At 45.7% G+C, this 23,598-nt stretch overlaps 1 protein-coding gene across 4 annotated transcripts in view; it reads left to right on the forward strand.

Moving 5' to 3' along the window:
• The first annotated feature begins 429 nt into the window (after positions 1-429).
• Positions 430-23,598, forward strand: part of znf335 (zinc finger protein 335) — a 61,115-nt gene continuing 37,946 nt past the window's right edge. For 2 of the 4 annotated variants that reach the window (XM_078418948.1, XM_078418951.1), the window contains exons 1-9: positions 430-764; positions 8,934-9,168; positions 10,534-10,795; positions 11,487-11,561; positions 11,949-12,200; positions 13,715-13,870; positions 14,958-15,110; positions 20,304-20,568; positions 21,629-21,809. In XM_078418948.1, the coding sequence (XP_078275074.1) occupies positions 8,956-9,168; positions 10,534-10,795; positions 11,487-11,561; positions 11,949-12,200; positions 13,715-13,870; positions 14,958-15,110; positions 20,304-20,568; positions 21,629-21,809 (1,557 nt within the window). In that variant the 5' untranslated portion in view covers positions 430-764; positions 8,934-8,955. Of the gene's footprint in view, positions 765-1,346; positions 1,506-8,933; positions 9,169-10,533; positions 10,796-11,486; positions 11,562-11,948; positions 12,201-13,714; positions 13,871-14,957; positions 15,111-20,303; positions 20,569-21,628; positions 21,810-23,598 lie in introns of those variants that run through there. The other 2 variants (XM_078418950.1, XM_078418949.1) reach the window with 2 other exon arrangements.

The following is a 23,598-nucleotide window of genomic DNA, read 5'->3' on the forward strand; positions in this document are numbered from 1 at the left end:
ATGCCCATGGCTCTGTCCATACCATGCCCATGCCTCTGCCATACCATGCCCATCCATACCATGCCCATGCGTCTGTCCATACCATGCCCATGCCTCTACCATACTATGCCCATGCCTCTGCCATACCATGCCCATCCATACCATGCCCATGCCTGTCCATACCATGCCTCTGCCCATACCATGCCCATGCCTCTGTCCATACCATGCCTCTGTCCATACAATGCCCATGCCTGTCCATACAATGCCCATGCCTCTGTCCATACCATGCCTCTGTCCATACCATGCCCATGCCACCCCACAGCTTGACAGCAGCGACTCCTTCCCTCTACCAAGCCCCACACGTCAGACGCAGGGCGCTGACGTCAGACGCAGGGCACTCTGGCACCGCGCCGCATCACTGAGCCGATTAAACCCATCCACATCCGCCCATTGCGAATAATAGTTCTTCCGCTCAATTTCGGTTTGCGGCGAAATATAATGAAAACCTCGGCCCGGAGCCTCTTGGCTGCGGGCGTGTCTGCGAGCGGGAAGAGTTGCGGGCATGCGGGCGCCGGGACGCGATCCTCCGCCCCCGCGCAGCGAGCGGACTCCGGTCCTTGCGGGGATGGATACAAAAGCAGGCCCGAGGGGTGAGGCGGCGCGGGAGGTGACATGGCGTCTTTCAAGATTGCCCTGTTATTTGTGTAGCTTTGTGGCCGGCTCGGGCGCAGCGGCGGCGCATCGGCGCTCTGTAATTTCCCGCTTTCCGTAGGCGCGGGGCGAAGGTGAGGATCGGGCGGCCGCGCGGAAGCCGGGGTGCGGTGGTGGCGCGGGAGGCGAGGCCAAGGCGGCCTGACGGAGCGGGGCCTGAGGCCCGGGCTCGCCTCCTCCCCTTCCATAGGAGCTCCGCACGTTCGCCTGCGTGGAAAGTGCGGCGAGGCCCGGCCCGGCGCTCAGGCGGGGAAAGGGCAGCAGCCGGCAGGGGCAGGACACGGGGGAGGAGAGGGAGAGAGATAGGGGAGAGGCATTCGTGGAGAGGAAGCAGGGAGGAGAGGGAGAGGGAGATATAGGGGAGGGAGGGAGGATCAAGAGGGAGAGGAAGCAGGGAGGAGAGGGGCTGAGATTAGGGTGGAGAGGGAAAAGAATCAGGCAGGAGAGGGACAGGAGAAGCAGGTGGGCATGGAGAAGGGACGTCGAGGAGAGGTGTGGGGGAAAGGGATCGGAGAGAGAGGGCAGAGGGGTATCCTTGAAAGAATGGCCAGGGGAGAGGGATATCACGGAGAGGGGCAGGTGAATGGGGGGGGGGGGGGTGGAAATCAGGCTCAGAAGGAACTTTGGTGGCAAGTGGATGTTGAACGTGTTATTTTGTCAGAAGCGGGCCACTGGATTATGGGGGAATTAACTAGCCAAATGGAGTAGGGTTACCCGAGAGGGTTGGGGCATTTTGGCCAGTGGTGAGATTCATCTGGATTAGTGGGACCTTTATGACATTCACCCAGGGTGGGGGATTTGGCACATCCAATAAGGTGAATGACAATTACAGTAGTGGGATAATTGGATGTAATAATGTTGCAAAAGAAAATTGATGTTCAGGTGATACTCAAAACTTGGGTGACAGTAAATAAATTAGATACTGTAGTTGAAAAACTAGAAATGCAAGTTTTGTGTATCAAGCCTGCAATGTGTAGATAATTTTCACCAATGCCTTCATATGATATGTGAATACATTCATATTTCACAATTTATTCAGTTTTTATTTTATGCAAATAAAACAAACAATTTTTCAACATTTTGAACTGGACTATTGAAATTGCATAATGGCTCTATTTTTAAATGATATTTCAACTGAACTTGTTGAAATAAATGAACAACCTCTGAATTGCTCTTGATCTGTAACACGTGACTGATGGATTGGATTTCTAGTCATTGATGACCCCCGGACCAGGGTGTCATTGATGGGCAACATATTGATAAAAATGTCATTACATGGTTGAACTTTTCTTGTAGTTAGTATTTGTGTGGAATGAATATTGCTTGTCACTTTTCAGACCATGCCTGAATGTTGTCTAGGTACTGCTGCAGGTATGGGTGACTTCAATTGCAGAAAAGTTGCAAATGGAGTGGAAGTGACTGTTGACTTCTGATCTTCGAATGGAACGAATGTTATTCAAGTAGCTGAAGATGATTGGTTGCAGGGCACTTTGTTGAGGAACTCTTGTCGTCATGTCCTAGGGCTGCAGTGATTGACCGACAGTATAACTCTTACCATTGGATTGTACACCTTTGATGCTTTCTATTTATATCCCTTCCTTCCTCTTACCTTAACTCAGTTTTACTGGACAAAACTCAAATCAAATGCTGCCTTAATGTCCAGGGCAATTATACTTGTCCCAACTCTGAAATTTAACTTCTAGTGTTTGTGTTTTGATGAAGACTGATGAGGTTTGGAGCTAAGTGAAACTGCTCCAGGCCTGATGGTTAGTTTATAGGTAGCATTGTGGATGACGTCTTTCATTTTTTGAGGATTCAACGAGACTTATTAGGTTGGAATTGGCTGGTTTAGATTTGCTTTACTTTTGTCGGGTAGATGCATTTTTTGTCGGGTAGATGCCAGTATTGTAACTATTGGAACAGCTTGCTAGAAGGTTAGCTGGTTGTGGTGAGCATACTTCAATATTGTGCCTGGAAAGCTGTCTGGCCTGCAACCTTTGCTGTATTTGATGTTTGCTATCATTTCCTTGTGAGGTGAATCAAATAGGATTAAGACTGGCTTCTGTGATGGAGGGATCTCAGGAAGAAGCTCATATGGAGCTTCACCTCTTGTCTTTAGCACTCGTTTACTTAGTTGCCCAATCATTGAGGGTGATGATGTTCTCGGGTCTATTCCTTCTGTTAAGTGTTAATTTGAAGGAATAGGCACCGAGAACATTATCACCCTCCATGATCACCACAATTCATGATTAGATTGGCAGGGCAGGTTCATTGGTTGTGGAATGACTTCGCTCTATCTTTGCTTTGTCTGTAGTCTGAGCCATAGAACTATATTGGGCCCTTTAGCCCACCACATCCATGCCACCCTTTTTAGCCAATCTACAGTGCATTCAGAAAGTATTCAGATCCCTTCACGTTTTCCACATTTTGCTATGTTACAGCCTTATTTTTAAATGGATTAAATTCATTTTTTATCATCAATCTACACACAATACCCCATAATAAAAAAGCGAAAACAAGTGTTTAGAAATTTTTGCAATGTTTTTTAAAAGAAATAACTGAAATATCACATGTACATAATTATTCAGACTCTTTACTCAGTACTTTGTTGAGGCACCTTTGGCAGCGATTACAGCCTCAAGTCTTATAGACAATAGACAATAGGTGCAGGAGGAGGCCATTCGGCCCTTCGAGCCAGCACCGCCATTCAATGTGATCATGGCTGATCACTCTCAATCAGTACCCCGTTCCTGCCCTCTCCCCATACCCCCCCGACTCCGCTATCCTTAAGAGCTCTATCCAGCTCTCTCTTGAATGCATTCAGAGAATTGGCCTCCACTGCCTTCTGAGGCAGAGAATTCCACAGATTCACAACTCTCTGACTGAAAAGGTTTTTCCTCATCTCAGTTCTAAATGGCCTACCCCTTATTCTTAAACTGTGGCCCCTTGTTCTGGACTCCCCCAACATTGGGAACATGTTTCCTGCCTCTAACGTGTCCAACCCCTTAATAATCTTATACGTTACGATAAGATCTCCTCACATCCTTCTAAATTCCAGTGTATACAAGCCTAGTCGCTCCAGTCTTTCAACATATGATAGTCCCGCCATTCTGGGAATTAACCTAGTAAACCTACGCCCTCAATAGCAAGAATATCCTTCCTCAAATTTGGAGACCAAAACTGCACACAGGACTCCAGGTGCGGTCTCACTAGGGCCCTGTACAACTGCAGAAGGACCTCTTTGCTCCTATACTCAACTCCTCTTGTTATGAAGGCCAACATTCCATTGGCTTTCTTCACTGATTGTCTATTGCTGAAAAACATCCCCACAGCATGATGCTGCCACCACCATGCTTCACCGTAGGTATGGTATTGGCCACGTGATGAGCGGTATTGCTTGGCATTCAGGCCAATGAGTTCAATCTTGGTTTCATCAGACCAGAGAATCTTGTTTCTCATGGTTTGAGAGTCCTTTAGATGCCTTTTGGCAAACTCCAAGCGAGCTGTCATGTGCCTTTTACTGAGGAGTGGCATCTGTCTGGCCACTCTACCATAACGGCCTGACTGGTGGAGTGCTGCAGATATAGTTGTCCTTCTGGAAGGTTCTCCCATCTTCACAGAGGAACTCTGGAGCTCTGTCAGAGTGACCATCAAGTTCTTGGTCACCTCCCTGACCAAGGCCCTTCTCCCCTGATTGCTCAGTTTGGCCGGGCGGCCAGTTCTATGAAGAGTCCTGGTGGTTCCAAAGTTCTTCCATTGAAGAATGACGGAGGCCACTGTGCTCGTCGGGACCTGCAATGCTGCAGAAATTGTTTTATACCCTTCCCGGATCTGTGTCTCGACACAATCCTGTCTTGGAGTTCTACGGACAATTCCTTTGTCTTCAAGGCTTGGTTTTTGCTCTGACATGCACTGTCAACTGTGGGACCTTGTATACACAGATGTGTGTCTTTCCAAATCATGTCCAATCAAGTTGTCGAAACATCTCAAAGATAATCATGGAAACAGGATGAACATAAGCTCAATTTTGAGTGTCATTGCAAAGAGTCTGAATACTTATTTAAATGTGATATTTCAGTTATTTCTTTTTAAATACTTTGCAAATATTTCTAAACACCTATTTTTGCTTTTTTTATTAAGGGGTATTGTGTGCAGATTGATGATTTAAAAAAAAAAAGAATTTAATCCATTTTAAAATAGGGCTGTAATGTAGTAAAATGTGGAAAAAGTGAAGGGGTTTGAATACTTTCTGAATGCACTGTACACTACTCCCATTTTCCCTTACTAGATCTGTATCCTAAAAAGATTTTCCTTTTTAAGTGGCTATCTAATTGTCTTTCAAATGTCGATGTTGTATCTTACTCCACACCTCCTAGCAACGGGTTCCAAATATCAACCACTCTGTGCAAGTATTTTAATTTTAAAGTTTTCTCCTCAAATTCCTTCCTAATTGTTACCTTAAACCTTTGCACTTTTTTTTGATACCTCAATCATGGAAAAACAATTTTTTAACAATCCTCTCTGTGCCTCTTCTAATTTTAAATGCCTTTATCAGGTCTTCCCGCAACCTGCCTTTCCAGGGAAAATAACCTCAGCCTATCAAATCTTCCCCCTTAAAATCCTCTGATCACGGCAGCATCTTTGGTGAATCTCCTCAGCACTCTCAACACAACCAGATTGTTCCTACAGTGCGGTGACCAGAAGTGCACACAATACACTAAGTGTGATCTAACCAGTGTTTTGCAAAGTTGCACCATCGTGTCACTATTTTTATATTCTATGCTCTAACCTATGGCTTAAGTCTGCCATTGATTACCTTCGCCATCCTATTGCCGTATTACCATTTTCAGGGAATTAAGGACTTGAATCCCAAAGACGCCTGTTCATCAATATTGCTTAGTGCTCTTCCATTTACTGTATATATCCTACTCCTCTTTGATGTCTCTGAATACATCACATCGTACCTATCGAGAATAAATTATATTTGATTTTCCATAGAAAGGAGAAGGCCATTTGGCCCTTCGAGCCAGCACCGCCATTCAATATGATCATGGCTGATCAGCCAGAATCAGTAGCCCGTTCCTGCTTTCTCCCCATGTCCTTTGATTCTGTTAGCCCTAACAGCTATATCCAACTCTCTCCTGAATACATCCAATGAATTGGCCTCCACTGCCTTCTGTGGCAGAGAATTCCACAGATTCACAACTCCCTGGGTGAAAATAGATCTGCCTGATTTATAGCCTTCGCCAATCTTCCTCACTATCCACAACACCACCAACCTTATATCATCAACCAAACCTAGTAATAATGTTTCTGACATTTGCATTGAAGTTTTAAATATACTTCACAAACAACAAAGGTGCAGCACTGATACTTGAGGTACATTCCTGTTCTTGGCCTTCCAATCAGTAAATCACCCTTCCATGAAGACCCCATGCCTCTTGTCACTTGGTGTTGCAGCTTCACTTCACCGGCATCTCATTTTTTGGTGGCTTCAAAGTGAGGGACGGGCTGACCCGTGAGGTTACAAATTGTGGTGTAGGACATTCCTGTTGCTGTCAATTAAGCACTGTGACTATTGGAAACCTCGTTTGAGCTGCCAGATTTGTTCCATCTCATTTAGCATGAATGATGCCACAAAACATAATGGACTGTATCTTCACTGTAAAAACAGGAGTTTATCTCCATAAGGATTGTATGGAGTTCAAATGCACTAATGCTCTAGTGCACAGATTAGTTGGCCATGATTATGTTGGTGAAGTGTTCGTGTATTTTTATTCTTCATTGGTTTTTGCAGTAACTGCTGCAAACCTAATCTGACAGCCGTGATCAGTTTGCCCTGTTCTGATGCTACCAAGTTTTCTTTAGTTCAGGACATTGAAGTTGCACCACCAGAGTACATCGAGTGCTTCAGGAGTTGTTCAAAATACAGAAGCTCTTGCTCATCAGTTGAAAAGAGGAAAATAAGTGGTAATCGGGTGGAGGTTTACATAGGATAGACACAAAGTCTTGGAGAAACTCAGCAGGTCAGGCAGCTTCACTGGAGAAAAGGGGTAGGTGACATTTCGGGTTAGGACCCTTCTTCAGACTGAAAGTGGGGTGGGGGGGGGTGGAAAGAACTGGAGGTGAGCAAAGACCAGGACAAATCGGGACCGACAACAGATGACCTCAGCCAGGATGCTTCCCCACTAGACCAATTGTTGGCTTGGGAAAGTGTGATCGCAAGAGGGACACATTGCTCTGAATTGTGGAGCTGGTTAAACAACTAGGGTAGAGGAAGGGGGTGGGGAGGGAAATTTTAGCAGAGTTACTTAAAATTAGAGAATTCAACGTTCATACTGCTGGGTTGTCAGCTACCCAAGCAAAATATGAAGAGCTCTAAATTTGAGGCACGTATGGGAAGGGGAGTTAAAATGATTAGCGCAGATTTGACGTAAAAGCAAGTGGATGTTGAGCTTAGCCATGTTGCACTCCATAGTTGAATAATCCATTTATTTGTTTCATTCCTTCATGGACTTGTGGATTTTGGTGGGAAGTCTAGTATTTATCAACCATCTTTGATGGGTCTGTTTACCGCGTGATTGGCTGAGAAAGAAAGTAAAGGCCTGTGCTTTGAAAGGCACTTGATTTATTGGATCAAAGGAGATTGTAAAGTTAAAAACATTTTGAAAAGGAAAAAATAAACAACTAAACCTTGGAGAGACTGTGGGGGGGAGAGTTGAACGAATATGTTTATACAATGATGCAACTTGTGATGCTGTAATATTTTTCATGGTGTCACTAATTTGCAAGTGTGTAAATCCGTTTAAAATGAAGGAAAATGCAAATTCCCCAGGCCAAGTTTTTAGATGATGCTAAGATAGGTGGAGGGGTCGGCAGTGTGGAGGAAGCAAGGACTGCAGAAGGACTAGGACAGGTTAGGAGAGTGGGCAGAGAACTGGCAGATGAAATTCAAGAAGGCAAAGTACGGAGTCATGCATTTTGGTAACAAGAATAAAGGTGTAGACTATTTTCTAAATGGAGAGAGAATCCAGAAATCGGAGGTGCAACTCGGGGAGTGCTGGTGCAGTGCTCCCAAAAAGTTAATTTGCAAGTCAAGTCGGTAGTGAGAAAGGCACATTAAATGCTAGCATTTATATCAAGAGGATTGGAATACAAAAGCAGAGATATAAGGTGCTGGTCAGGCTGCATTTGAAGGACTGTGAGCAGATTTGGGCTCCATGTCTGAGGAAGGATGTGCTGGCTCAGGAGAGGGTTCTGAGGAGGTTTACAAGGATGATTCCAGGAATGAGCGGGTTAGCATATGATGAGCGCTTGACAGCACTGGGCCTCTACCCGCTGGAGTTTGGAAAGTTGAGGCGTGGGACCTCATTGAAACTTACAGAATAATGAAAGGCATAGAGTCGATGAGGAAAGGATGTTTTTACTGATGGGAGAGTCTAGGACCAAAGGTCTTAGCCTCTGAATTAAAGTGCGCTCTTTTAGAAAGGAGGTGAGGAGGAACTTTTTTAGTTCTTATTTAATAATAATAATAATATATTCCTTTATTCGTCCCACACCGGGGAAATTTAGTTGTTAATCTGTGGAACTCATTGCCACAGAGAGCTGTGGAGACCGTCAATGGATATTTTAAAGGCAGAGACAGACAAATTCCTGATTAGAACAGACATCAAGGATTATGGGAAGGCAGGAAAATGGGATTACGAGGCAGAGATCTGCCATGATAGAATGGCAGAGGAGACTCGATGGGCCAAATGCCCTATACTCTTTTAACTTGTGAACTTGCCTCCAACTTAGCAGTTGAGCAGAGCCAGCCAATTTCCCTCTACCAACACTCTCCTCCACCTCGCTAACTCTTAACAACTTCTCTTCGACTCCTCCCACTTCCTCCAGATCCAAGGTGTAGCCATGCGCACTCATATGGGCCCCAGCTAAGCCTGCCTCTTTGCAGGGTATGTCGAGCAATCCCTGTTCCAGACTTACATTGGCCCTATTCCTAAACTCTGTCTTAGCTCGGTCTGAAGAAGGGTCTTGACCCGAAACGTCACCCATTTCTTCTATCCAGAGATGCTCCCTGTCCCGCTAAGTTACTCCAGCAATTTGTGTCTATCTTCTATTAAGAAAAATCCTTTGCTTCAGGTATTGCTTAAGATGTGAATTGTGTGGATAACAGAAGCAGTAACTTTACTTAATAAAACAGTTTGTTTCTCCTCATTTTGCATTGCTCTTTTTTTAAATTGCAGGCTGTAGTAGAAAAGGGGCACAATGGAGCTGGAAGAGGAGAATGCGGTGCAGAGCAGCAGTGATGCTGCTCCCATGGGCCAGGAAGAGCCCTCTGAGAGTGGCATGATAGTGGAGACATCCGAGGCTGTGTCTGCAGACAGCAGTGACACAGTAACCACACTCTGCATGGGATCTGAGGCAGACAACAGTTCAGGTGTTGATTCTGGCGTTGGCCAGAGCTCTGAAGAATCCATGGTATGGCACCCTAATTGGAAACATGAGCAGAGAAATGTTGAATCCAATTAATGTTGAATCTAATTAACCACCTTTCATTTATGGTTCCTGAAGTGGCCAAGAGCAAATTATTCATAGTCACATGAACCTAATTTTCATTAATAAGTAATCATTTTAATTTTTAACAAATTATTATTCCTATATATTTCAGGTCCTGCATTACACGTAGTATGTAATTTTATTACTTGCTTCATTTCACAAAAAAACCCAATGTTCTGACTTAAATTAATCGTATGATGATATCATTACAAATCTCATTTGTAAACTTCATGGATGATGCTTGCTTTGCCAGTTTGAGGGTGTCATGTTTATTTAATTAACACAACTGATTTTAAGCTAAGCAGCGCTTACATTGGAATTAAAATTGTGATTTTAAACTTAAACTTAAAAGTGGGCACACAAGAAATATTAAAGGTACATCCCCTAGGTCTTGGTCAAAGAGAGGATGTTCCAGGAAGTGAATGTGGAAGGTTTTGTTGGAGGGAAATTCCAGACCTAAGTAGAGCATGCAAGGTTGACTTGGAGCATATAGGAATAATCATGTCCTTGTGTCTAAGGTATCACAAAATGCTGGAGTAACTCAGCGGGTCAGGCAGCATCTCAGGAGAGAAGGAATGGGTGACGTTTTGGGTCGAGACCCTTCTTCAGACTCAGTGGTCTGAAGAAGGGCCTCAACCCGAAACGTCACCCATTCCTTCTCTTCTGAAATGCTGCCTGACCCGCTGAGTTACTCCAGCATTTTGTGATACCTTTGATTTGTACCAGCATCTGCAGTTATTTTCCTACACTGTGTCCTTGTGTCTCGTAAGTTAAAGGGAAGTTTTAGCAGCAGATGTTTTGAGACAATTTTTTTTATATGTGAAAATAATTTCTTGTAATTAGATAGTTTTGGGGTTGTTTAGTTTCAAGATTAGCATCTGTCCAGTTTGACCTAAAATGGTGGCCAGTAAGAATGGGAGAATTGGTGAAGACCTTTCTTCTAAGGCCAAGTCACAAAATGTCTGACCATTTTCATTTGTACTGTTAACTTAAACCACAAACTGTAAAAAGTGTTATCCTTCCACGTGTCAGTCAGTCTATGTCTGTTTCAAATTCTAAACTATAATTTGTATTTTGTAATGCATTCTTGGAATGAAAAGGCGGGTTTGTTGGCAGTGATATGCATTGGAGTATTCTTGCGGTGTAGCTAACAGAGGGAAGGCATGTCTGATCAGCTTTATAATGAAGATTAGTCCTGCTTAGACTTCTGTGCTATCGCTGATACAATGAACCTATAAATGGCTGAGAACTTTAATACCAATGCTTTTCCTTTTGTTGATATTTCAGGAGGTGGTTCCTGAAACAAGTTCCAGCACAGATGTCATCACTATTGCTCACCTTCCAGATTCCTCCTCTGTTGCTCAGTCCACCATTGTGTCCAGCGTCTCCACAGTTACACAGTCCATCATGGTGTCTGAATCTGCCCAAGTGCTGGTCCACTCTAGTGTTGCGCCGGATGGACCCATGATCGTGTCTGATTCGACTGCATCAACATCATCTGATCTTGGGTCAGCCATCGATAAAATCATTGGTCCCGAGGCCATGCAAAGTAAGTGACTGAACAGGGTAGCTAAAGGACATTCTACTGATGATTATTTTTCCTAGAAATAAAGACATTTATGGTGGTATAGTGGTTGATACTAATCCACAAATGCAAGTTCAAATCCCACCATGGCAGCTGGGCAGTTTAGTTCAATTTAATTTTATAAACTGGACTTTTGGTGGGGTGTGTAATGGCAACTGTGAAACTGCAATTTAATAATTTTTAAAACCCCAACTGATTTATGAATTTCTTTAGCGAAGGAATTCTGTCATCCTTGCCTATCCTTGCATTCATGTGACTCCAGCCCCACCAATGTGGTTGGCTCTCTTCTCTCTTCTCCCTCCTCCATTGGGGCAATTAATGTTTATATTGTTAATGGCACCATGCAGCTTGAATGAATAAAGTAAAATAAATTCTATTGACATTAACACTTATCTACGGCAGAATGTAGGTATGTCTAAAGCTTGTTAATTGGCACTGTAATCAAGCTTATAATTTGTTCCATTTAAACTTCAAAGTAACAATGTTTTGTGTTTGAAATCCTTTATCAGAGTTGTAATATTACATCCAAGATGAAACTTACTTTGCTCTTTCAGATTTGTATTTTAATATCCTCTGGTTAATATATCAGATTTGTAAGACATTTTCCATTGTTAACCATCTTTTTTGATTATGCCAATGATTTCTGCTCAACCAGGTTGCATCGCCGTAACAAGTGCAGGAGATGGAGCTGAAGCCACTCAGTATCTTGTACTGCCGGGTCCTGATGATGGTGAGAATGTACCTCTGTTTTGTCTTTTGGAAGAAATGAAGTTATAGAGATATACATTTGCTTGCAAACATGATTTCATTGGGTAATATGAATTTGAACTTTAAGTAACATGATATACACGTGTTTGAGTTATTTGTATCAACTGCACAAGTATACAATGCTGTGGGATTATAATTAATTCAATGTAATTTCATTTTGTTATGAACTGCTTAATATTTTCCATCTTGTATAAAATCGCCAGGATTCAGACTGCTGCTTATTGTCCATTGCACATGGGATGGTTTGAAGGTCGCAATGAAATGTGAAATCAGATGCTGCATAGTACCGTTTCTGTGTGATTCAGTGCCCACTTTTCTTTGACTTTAAGTTTGTATTGTATTCCTCCAGGTGGTCCTATTGATTCTCAAATGTCTACCTCTGAGCTGTCCAGCTCCAGGCTTTCCAACATGTCAGGGGATGGGTTGGCAGAAGGACCAACGTCTACTTGCACAGAACATCTTGAACACCATGACCTGTGCAATCTAGAAGACATGATGGAAGTGGTAGTAGTGCAGCAGTTCAAATGCAAGATGTGCCTTTACAAAAGCATTTCAAAGGACAATCTTATCAATCACATGAAGGAGCGACATCTCAACATTGGTAATTATCATTCAGTGCTTAACCCACTACTTTGTGCTTATTTATTCTTGAATCTTGAAACATTTTAGCATTACTTCATGAATTTATTTTTTCTCAACCTCTTTACTTATCCATTTCCTGTTCTGTTCCATGATCTCTGCTTCTTTCAGGTACCAATACTATTTGGATAGGATTGGTTGGAAGGTGTGAAGAGGAACTTGCACTGAATTGGCCTTTTAATGCTTTGTTGCTGATTGTAATTATGGTTCTCAGTTTCAAACCATGATCCAGTGAGCATCTTGTGAAAGTGCTTCTCTCTTGCACATTCAGCCAGGGTAGAGCTGCTGCCTAAACCTGCCATCTTACAGTAGCAAGGAGCTCTTATTTCCTGAAGGCTGATCAACATTGCTGCCTTTGAGTGTTAATCCAGATATGTGACCATACTGGGGACACTATCTGATTCCAATTTGCAGGCTGCATTTACTTGATTCTTAGTAAGGCAGACTAACCTCTCCTTTACTGTGGCTTTCTGTTTCGCATTATTATAGGATAAGAAGAATGAACATTTAGCAGGGTACCAAAGTGAACATTCTCGCACAGCTTGAGGCAGCGGCTAAAAATGGCTAGTGTTTGATGTTTTCACTCTTTCCACTGTTTCATTGAAGGGCATTTGTGCACGTCCTGTTCTGGATGTCTGATGAGCAATGTGACAAAAATAATGATGGATGGGGAAAGCTGGTTTACACCCCAACGTTTTATTTTCAGATGAAATTCCCAAGGGCAGTGAGTAGACAATCACTGGGAGGTCATTTGCACACAATCTTCAGCAACTCTTGAGGTAACAGGCTAAGAGTGGAAGGAGAAGGCAGTGCAGTTAATTCTTTGTCTGCATCAAGTTAAAACAAGGTGAGACTGCCCCACTTGGGTGACAAGAGGAAATTGATAATTTAGGATTGTTTTGTAATCTAATTGAAAAATCACAGATCAGTTCAGTAGGAATAATTGAATTATGGTTACAGAACAGGTACACCTGCGTCAAAACAATTTCTTTGTATCATTATTACTTAATTTTAGTCCTTTGTATGATACATTTTGCCTTCCAGTCATCAACCTGGTGCAATGCTGTTATGATTGGATGTTGAATAATTTAGTGCAAGTCTATGTCCCACCACTGTTTTGGAGTATTGTTGAGAATGTTCTTAGGTCAACTTGCCATTAAAATGCAACTTCTATAAAAAAACATTGTTCAGTGGAATATTGTTGCCAGAAACAACAAACAATTTCCAGTTAGAAATCCTTTGTTTTCCTTTGGTTCCAATGTTCACAATCTTTCCTCTTGAAAGGGTGTTAAGAGAGAGTCCATTGTCAGAATTTCTTGCTCATGGGTCTACTGACACCTCCATACGCAGATCTCTTAGTTGTTGAAAGTAGATGTAGAGAATATCTACTTATTATATTCTGCACAGCAATAGTTAATACTTTGTAAATTAAAGCTGCATATTTTATCTTGACCTCCAAACTATTTTCAACTTTAGGAGGTTTTCTGTGTAAAAAGCGAGGGAGAGGACGACCAAGGAAGCAGAATGCTTCACCGAGATCAGAGGAAATGAAAACTCAAGAGGATAAGGAACTAGAGCAAGAAGATGAGGAGGATGATATTGTGGATGCTGGTGCCATTGATGACCGAGAAGGTAATGAACTACCAGACAAGTGCAGGCACAGACTCGTACTTTATTTTCACCTAACTCAAAAAGAGGGACAGGAGACATGCAAAGGTGTGCAGCCATTCCGGTTGAATGAAAGCTATCATGGCATTCTGAAACTTTCAACCTAATTTCAATTTTCAATCTGTTTTCAATTTTGAATACTTTTTCACTAACCCCCTGAGTTGTAAAATAAGAATTTGTGTGGCATCCAATTTCAGAGACCAGTTTTACATTTGTTGGTTTAGTGTAGCTTAGATACGCAGAACTTGTGTAGAACAATCTCTCAAAAATAGCATCTTGAATGGATGGAGAAATATAATATTTTACAAGTCAAAATTTCAAAAAAGCTGCAATGCATTAAATCTGAAAACCTGGAAATGGGAGGCAGGAGAGGCTGCATGTGATTGAGAAAAATAAAACATGTTTCAGTTTGAGGACACTTTGTCAGAACTGGGAAGCCAACAAAGAAGCTTAAGAAAATAACTGCAGATGCTGGTACAAATTGAAGGTATTTATTCACAAAATGCTGGAGTAACTCAGCAGGTCAGGCAACAAAGAAGCTTGTTAAACTGCAGGAATAATCGAGCTCAGGAGTATGTCTTTGATAGTCAGGGGTAAAACAGGGGTGACCACTGGGCAATGAGCGAGTGGAAACAGTTATTGAGTGACATAATTGGCAAATGAACATACAGATGAGTAGTATTTGCAAAATGCAGAGTAGTAAAGCATACCCAGCAATCATGGGGTTGGAGCAGACAAACTGAGCCACTAAAACAGATGTGTGCCTCAGACACAAAAATCAAGTTACCTAAAGTTGTAGAATTCAATATTGAGTACAGAAGGCCTAATAAAAGATGAGGTGATTGACCTGAAATTGTATCTGTTTCTCTTCCCATGTATGCAGCTTGACTCGCCACAAATATTTCCAGATGTATTGTTGTTATGGATCTTTATCATAATGTATCAGGCAACAGTTTCACTCTTACCAGTTTCACAAAAAACTCGCTGATTTAATCATACTGATTCCTCCCAAGTAAAATTTCATTCTGCAAAATAATCTCTCTCTTGTTAGCCGACAGTGATTATAACCCAGCGGAGGATGAGACGCGCGGGAGACAACCAAACTATATTCGCAATGTCACCACATCATCCAGTGACCGGCCTCGCAGGCGCCCAGGGAGGCCTCGCAAGGTTTTGCAAACAGAAGCAGCATCTGGGATTGATGGTAAAATAGTTCTTGCACAATCTCCTCATCAACACATTGATAAACTTTGTATTTGGCCCATTGCTCCTCATTTCTGGCTGTACATACCGGCAAACAAGATAGGTGGCTATGAAAGGTTCGCAAGCCTTGAGTTCAGCTTTCCAGAAATGTTTGACTACTGTTGCGATAAATTTTGTTTCTGTTTCTTCCATGTTCGTGAAGCTTCAGGCATTCCTCAATGTTGTCAAAGTACTCTCCCAATTCTGCATTGATTAGTTCATTTGTGTCACATGATATTACACGCAATTTATGTAAGGAAGCAGTTGGGGAAGAAAACAGGTAAAAAAATGTGTCATAAAGAACATAAACTGCTGGAGTAACTCAGCAGGTCAGGCAGCATCTCCGGAGAACATAGATACGTGGCATTTTGTGTCGAGGCCCTTCAGTCTCTTCTACTTTCAAATATAGGAAAACACGGTAGCCACTTTAGAGGCAACATGGCCATTAAGTTGAAATTGCTTAATGGAGAAATGAGGAACTGCAGATGCTTTATTTTTTTTAAAAAAGACATTTTGTTGGTGTAACTCCAAATAGTGTTTGCTTGCCTCCAATGCAGTTAATGACAGTGTGGTGACACCTGGTGGCAACCCAAAGGCAGAACGAACCATCGACGCTAGAGGGCGGCGTCTCGGTGTGGGAGGCGCCAGCCATGGGGTCGGTACCTGAGTTGGTATTTAAGGCCGGGCAACGCCCGTGACTGGGGGTGGAGTAGGGAGCTGTATTGGAGAGAATAAACACGCCTAGTGCACGCAACTCGTGTCCGATTAGTTTTTGGCGGGACTCCTTCTCATCCCGCTACATTGGTGACCCCGAAACGCCCAGGAAGGGTAATCCTGGAGGGTGTTTGAAAAGAAAATGCATTCTGCCGCTGCCACCCACAAGGCCGACGAGGCCGAACTCAACGCGGTATCGTTGAAGCTCCCTACATTTTGGAACTCACAGCCGGGGGTTTGGTTTCGACAGGCCGAATCCCAATTTTACATCCGCGGTGTTACAACCGAGGAGACCCGCTATCACTATGTGGTAAGCGCCCTGGACCAGCAGACGGCCGGTCGGGTCGCTCCTTACCTGGATAATCCGCCGGCGGCGAATAAATACACAGGCCTCAAGAAGCTGCCCCTCCGGATCTACGGGCTGAGCCGAAAGCAGCGCACCTGTCTGGTCCTTAACGTGGGCGGGCTCGGCGAACGGATGCCCTTGGCCCTCATGAGCGAGATGCTCACGCTCATGGGCGACCACCAGCCCTGCCCGCTCTTTGAATTTACCTACCTGCAGCAGTTGCCGCGAGACATCCGCCGGCAGCTCAAGGGGAGAGCTTCGAGGATCCCATCCGGCTAGCGACCCGCGCTGATGAGCTGTGGCTGTCCGACCAACAGCAGGTGGGTGCGTTGGAACCGCTGGAATCGCTGGACCAGATTGATTCCACGCCCTGGCAGGCCCAGCGACTCAGGACCATGCCCACAAGAGGGCCACGCCCACGAGAGCCACAGACCGGACAAGTGGCACAGGAGAGGAGGATGGCTGAGCAGGACCCAGGTGATCCAAGGAAAAGGGTGTGGTGTTTTTACCACTAGCGCTGGGGTTCATCAGCCCGCCAATGCCGCCAGCCATGTTCGTTCCCGGGAAACGGCAGCGACGGCCGCCGTTAGTCACCGCGGTGGCCGGCAGGATTCATCGACAATGTCTGGGACCGGCGCACGGGGCTCAGGTTCTTGGTGGACACCGGGATGGAGGTCAGCGTATTGCCCCCATCTGGGCACAACCTTCGTGCTGGTGAAAGGGGCCCCCCGTTAACTGCTGCGAATGGTAGTTCAATCCGCACATATGACGTCCGCACGGTTCCTGTTATTTTCGCCGCGTGCCATTTCACCTGGCCATTCATCGTCGCGGTCGTGGCCCAGCGGCTGCTGGGCGCAGATTTCTTGCGGGCGCAGTCGCTCCTCGTGGACGTGAGGGGCCAACGTCTCATCCACGCGTCAACGTTTGAGATCTCTTTGCGCTCTATTGCGCCCACAGCGCCGGTCAGCAACCCCGTGGCGACAGTGGACAATCTCTACGCCCAGGTACTGGCTGAGTTTCCGGACATTTTCACCCCCAAGTTCGGCTCAGCCAGCCTGAGGCACGGTGTCATGCACCATAATCTGACATCGGTCCCACCGCTCTACGCCCTCGCCCGCAGGCTCGCTCCTGACAAGATTCTTATAGCAAAGGCGGAGTTTCGGAGTATGGAGGCCATGAACGTCGTTCGATGCTCCAACAGCCCATGGGCCTCCCCGCTGCACATGGTGCCGAAGGTGTCCGGCGGCTGGAGGCCGTGCGGGGACTACCGCCGCCTTAACAAAGCCACGACCGCTGACTGTTACCCTATCCCCCACATACAGGACTTCTCTGCCCATCTGGCCGGGGCTAGGTTCTTCTCCAAGATCAACCGAGTCCGGGGATATCACCAGATCCCTGTGCGACCGGAGGATGTCCCCAAGACGGCAATCGACACCCCATTTGGGTTGTTCGAGTTTCTTCGGATGCCCTTCGGCCTCAAGAACGCCGCGCAGGCCTTTCAGCGTCTGATGGACACCGTGGTGCGCGGGCTCGACTCCCTGTTTGTCTACTTGGACGACATCCTGGTGGCAAGTCGCTCGCGAGAGGAACACTGCGCCCACCTGCATCTACTTTTCCAGCGCCTCAGTAACCATGGACTCGTAATTAACCCGGGCAAGTGCCAATTTGGGCTTCGGGCCATCAACGTCCTGGGTCCATCAACCTCTGCCGGACAGGGTTGAGGCAATCCGCCAGTTCCCGCGGCCTGCTACGTTGCGTGGCCTCCGGGAGTTCTTAGGGATGGTCACATTTTATCACAGGTTTGTTCCGACGGATGCCAAACTTTTGCGGCCGCTTTTCCAGTTGCTGACGGGCAAGCAACGGGGGATACAGTGGGACGCTGTCGCCACGGTGGCGTTTGAAGGGACGAAAGAGCCCTTGGCTCGGGCGACTATGCCCGTGCATTCATCAGCCGATGCCGCCACAGTCCTTATCGGGGACGCCTCGGACTCTGCGGTCGGCAGCGTGTTGGAACAGTCGGTTAACGGCCATTGGCGACCTCTCGCCGCCTTTAACCGTCACCTGAGCACTGCGGACCAGCGCTATAGCACTTTTGACCTGGAGTTGCTTGCATTACACCTCGCAGGGCGGCACTTCCAGTACTTCCTCGAGGGCCGTTCCTTCGTAGCCTTCACGGACCACAAGCCCCTCACGTTTGCTTTCGCGAAGGTTTCGGATCCTTGGTCCGCCTGTCAGCAGCGCCAGCTACTATTTCAGAGTATACAACGGACGTCCGACACGTCACCGAGAAATGCAACCTCGTGGCGGATGCTTTATCTCGACCGACAATTGGAGCCGTGCTTAACCCGGCCTCAGGAACAGATTACTCCGCCTTGTCGGTGGCCCAGCTGGTGGACGATGAGATGCCGACGTTCCGCACCGCGATCTCTGGCTTGGTGCTTGAGGATGTGCCGTTGGGTCCCTTGGGTTTCATCCTCTGTGACGTGTCCACGGGTCAGCCGAGACCTATCGTTCCAGCGGCCTGGCGCCGTCGTGTCTTTGAGGTGATCCATGGGCTGGCCCACCCATCCATCCGGGGCACGGTCGCTATGGTGGCCGCAAGGTTTATGTGGCACGGACTTCGGAAGCAGGTTGCTCGCTGGGCCCAGACATGCATCCCATTCCAGACATCAAAGGTGCATTGACACGTCCGGGCGCCCGTTCAAGACTTCGCTGTGCCACGCCGGCGGTTCGATCACATACATGTGGACATCGTGGGGCCGCGGCCGCCATCCCACGGTGTTTTACACCTACTTACGGTGGTTGACCGTTTTACGCGGTGGTCGGAGGCCATCCCACTCACGGACACTACAACTCAGTCGTACGCTCGTGCCCTCGTGGCAACTTGGATTGCCCGCTTTGGCGTTCCACTTCACATCACGTCTGACCGGGGCGCCCAGTTCACGTCGGAACTGTGGTCTGCCATGGCCCGCCTGTTGGGGACGCAGCTCCACCACTCGACAGCGTACCATCCCCAGTCAAATGGGTTGGAGGAGCGGTTCCACCACTGTCTGAAGGCCGCACTGAAGGCTCGTCTCATGGCCCTGGGGTGGATGGACGAGTTGCCATGGGTCCTGTTGGGGATTCGGACGGCCCCCAAGGAAGATCTGTCATCATCCGCGGGGTTGGTATATGGTGCCATCCCCGGGGAGTTTGTCCCAATTGCTGATGGGTCCCAGGAACCCCCTTCATCGGTACTGATCCGCTTGCAGGAGAGGGTCGGCATATTGTCTCCCATCCCAATGTCGCGTCATGGAGCGACCCCTTCCCATGTGCCTCTGGCGCTGATGAGCTGCCCGTACGTTTTTCTTCGGCGTAACTCCCTCAGGTCGCACTTGCAACGCCCGTATGAAGGTCCCTTTCGCGTGCTGCGGCATGGGACTACTACCTTTGATTTGGACATGGGATGCCGGTGCAAAACTGTGTCTGTTGTTCGTTTGAAACCGGCCCACTTGGACCTGAGCGAGCCAGTCCATGTGGCTCAACCGCCCCGTCGTGGGCGTCCTCCGTCCCAGGCTCCCGGAAACTCTTCCGAACCGAGCAAGCCCCCAGGGCGTGGCATTGTATCTACGCGTTCGGGCCGCCTCATTCGGCGTCCAGTTCGGTGCCTCTGGTTCTGGAGGGGGTCATGTGGTGACACCTGGTGGCAACCCATGGGCAGAACGAACCATCGGCACTAGAGGGTGTAGTCTCGGTGTGGGAGGCGCTAGCCACGGGGTCAGAACCTGAGTTGGTATTTAAGGCCGGGCAACGCCCGTGACTGGGGGTGGAGTAGGGAGCTGTATTGGAGAGAATAAACACGTCTAGTGCACGCAACTCGTGTCCGATTAGTTTTTGGTGGGACTCCTCGTCCTGCTCCAACAGTGCCTTCTGACTATACTACAAGTGTACCTTCTATCCTGGAACTCCTTTTGTAAATCCTTCCATCTTGTTTCATCTCTTTCTATCTTTTAAAATGCCTTCTCAAAGTCAACATCTTACATTCTATTTTCCATCCTAAATGCTGGCTCTGGTGAATATTTGAATTCGACCCCCTTGTTTTTCTGTCAAAAACAGGAGCAGAGGTTGAGGCTCTTGTCACTTCCCAATCCAACCTAATGGATATCCAGACCTCTGAAGCAGCCAGTTCAACTGCCCAAGAAAATGGCGATGTGTCGGCAGCCAGTGAAGTTGTAGCAGAGTCTGGGATCAGCCAGTCCGATTCAGAGAACAAAGATCCATCATCAAACACCAGCGAGCCATCTTATAAACTTTTGAGAAGGCGAGGTCGTCCACCCAAAAGGTTCGGCAGGAGAAAATACAGAGGATACCTGGGCCGCAGGTAAGCCATTTGATGAGTGAATTTGTTGATGTGCGTTTAAGAGGGCTGGATAGAGGCATTCCTGTACCTTACAATACAATACAATATATCTTTATTGTCATTGTACAGGGGTACAACTAGATTGGGAATGCGCCTCCCATAAGATGCAATAATTTAATTAGCTAGTCAGTATTAATTTAAACAACCCAATGAAACAAATTGTAACAGTTTTAAAACAGAATAAAGTGCAAGTAGATCTGTGCCGGATCACTGTGCGATGTGACCATCCGGCTCAGCAGGACCGACCGGTTCATAGCAGCTATAACTGTCCTCTCAAAATGAGTGAGACATATTGAGATGGTTCCGCCAGAGCCTAATAATCTCACTATTTGTTGTTTTGCCCACTATCCACCAGGATTTGAAATGCAATTGGTTTAGAGAACCTCATCTTTCCACAAAGCTTGCAATTGGCATGACTGGGTTCAAAGACATTCAGGCTCTCAAAGTCCAATTGCTGAAAGTTGTTAAATCAATAGTCGGAAAGTTGGGCGTTGGCATAATGCCAGATCATTTAGCTATGAAAAATCACCTGCCAGATCCAATACACCTGACTCTCTAAATCTAAAAAAAAAAACCTGACTCATTGGGATTTGTGTCTCACACATGCATTTGTGTCCGTCTTATTAAGCAGACATTTAATAAAAGATAAAAATGTCATTTGGCATCTCCCTCTTTGTGAGTAGGTTGGCTTTCAGATGCAACCAAGATAAATAAAGCTACTCAGCTGTGTAACAATTGACAAGTGATGCTAATGATTTTTTGAATGAAGGGCTTGGAGAACAGAATTGTTTTTTCAAATGCAATTGTTTTTCCCAAATGCAAACATGTTAAATTACAATCTGAAAATGTTCTCATTGTCTTGAGGTTGACAACATCAATTCTGAGGTCTGTCGGGGGAAAGTCTGTTTTATATTGAATGTAAAATCTGGCTGATTATATTCCTCTTTTCGATGAGGTAAAATGAGTATATGAAATAAATTCGAGTAAATTCTGAATGAACTTTTTTTGTGTGGGCACAAAGGTACAATTACTATAGATCAAGCAAACCCCTGATGAGGCCCCACCATTGTCGGATCTGTGGCTCCCGCTTCCTGACCCAAGAAGATTTGAGATTTCACATAGATTCACATGAAGGGAATGATCCAGAACGGTTCAAGTGCCTGCAGTGCAGCTATCGATGTAAGCGGTGGTCATCACTCAAGGTTAGTAATAATTTCAAAAGTGAAAACCTTTGGTGGAGTCTTTGGAAGTAAGAGGGGATTGGGCTTATTGGTTCAGCAATAACGTTGTCTGTGTATATCCACTCCTTCCCAGGTTGCCTGTGTTAGGCATATATCGTTCTAAACCTTTCCTGTCCAAATATCTTTAAAATGTCGTGATAATACCCGCCTCAACTACCTCCTCTGGCAGATATACCCACCATCCTTTGTGTGGAAAACATTGGCCTTTGGGTTTCTATTAAATCTATTCCCTCTTGCCTTAAACCTATGTCCTCTGGTTCTTGCTTACCTACTCTGGGTAAAAGACTGCATTTAACCTGTTTATTCCCTCATCCGACTGTGCTCTAAGGAATAAAGTCCTAGCTTTGCTCAATCTTTCCCCAATAGCTCAGGCCCTCAAGACCCGGCAACATCTTCATGAATCTTCTCTGCACCCATTCCAGCTTAGCAACAACTTTCCGATAACATGGTGACCAAACTGAACACAATACCCCAAATGTGACCTCACCAATGTTTTGTGTAACTTTAACAACATAACATCTGACTGATGAAGGCCAATGTGCCATAGGCTGCCGACCTCGCTATCAACCTGTGACGCCACTTCTGAGGAAATATGTACCTGCACACCTCGATCACTCTGCACTACAATATTCCCCAGAGCCCTGCCATTTACTGTGAAGATCCTGGTTTGGTTTACCAAAATGCAGCACCTCGCACTTATCTATATTAAACTCCATTAACCCTTCCTCAGCCCACCTGCCCAACTGATCAAGATCCTGCTGCAGTGTTTGGTAATCATTTTGATTATCATATGCCTTGCTGAAGTCCATGTAGACAATGTCTACGGCTATGCTGTCATTAACCTTTTTGGTTACTTCTTCAAAAAACTCGATCAGATTCGTGAGATATGTACAACAATGTCTCCCACGTACAAAACCATGCTGACAATCCCTAATCAGCCCATCTATCCTAATGCATACATATATATTATCCCTCTGAACACTCTCCTGTAACCATTGACCTATGGTTCCCAGGCTTTTTCATGTAGCCCTTCTTTGATAGAGGCACAACATTAGCCACTTTCCAGTCTTCTGGCACCTCATCTGTATCGAATGATGATTCATACAAGTTAAACTGCATTTTTTTTTCATCTAGCTCCCCTCAGTGTCCTCAGATATATCTGCAGGCCCAGGAGATTTATTCACCTTCATATGCCTTCAGCAACTCCTTAACTTGTAATACCGACTGTCCTCCTGATACTTCCATTAACTGTCCCAAGTTCACCAGTCTTAACATCTTTCTCCATGGTAAACACAGAGGAAAATTACTCATTAAGAACCTTGCTCATCGCCTGCAGCTCCACACAGATGACAGCTTTGGTTTCTTAGGAGCCCTATTCTCTTTCTAGTCGCCCTTCTTTCCCTTAATAAACATAAAATCTGGATTTCTCAATATTATCTGCCAGAGCTACCTCCTGCCCCCTTTTTGCCCTTCTGATTTCCTTCTAGAGTATGCTCCTGAGTTCCTGCGACTCCTCCAGGGATACACTTGATCCCAGCTTCCTATACCTGTCCCATGCTGCTTCCTTTTTCTGACAGAGCTCAATTTCTCATCATCCTTTCTCCCACTTGTTGTGCCCTTCCCTCTAACTGGAACATGCATGCCCTGAATTCTTGTCACCACACTCTTAAAATCATCTAATTTTCCAGGCATTCCTTTGCGGGCAAACAACCTACTTAAATCAACTTGACCAAGTTCCTGTCTAATACCA

Source organism: Rhinoraja longicauda, chromosome 22 (assembly GCF_053455715.1).
Source record: "Rhinoraja longicauda isolate Sanriku21f chromosome 22, sRhiLon1.1, whole genome shotgun sequence".
NCBI lineage: Eukaryota > Metazoa > Chordata > Chondrichthyes > Rajiformes > Arhynchobatidae > Rhinoraja > Rhinoraja longicauda.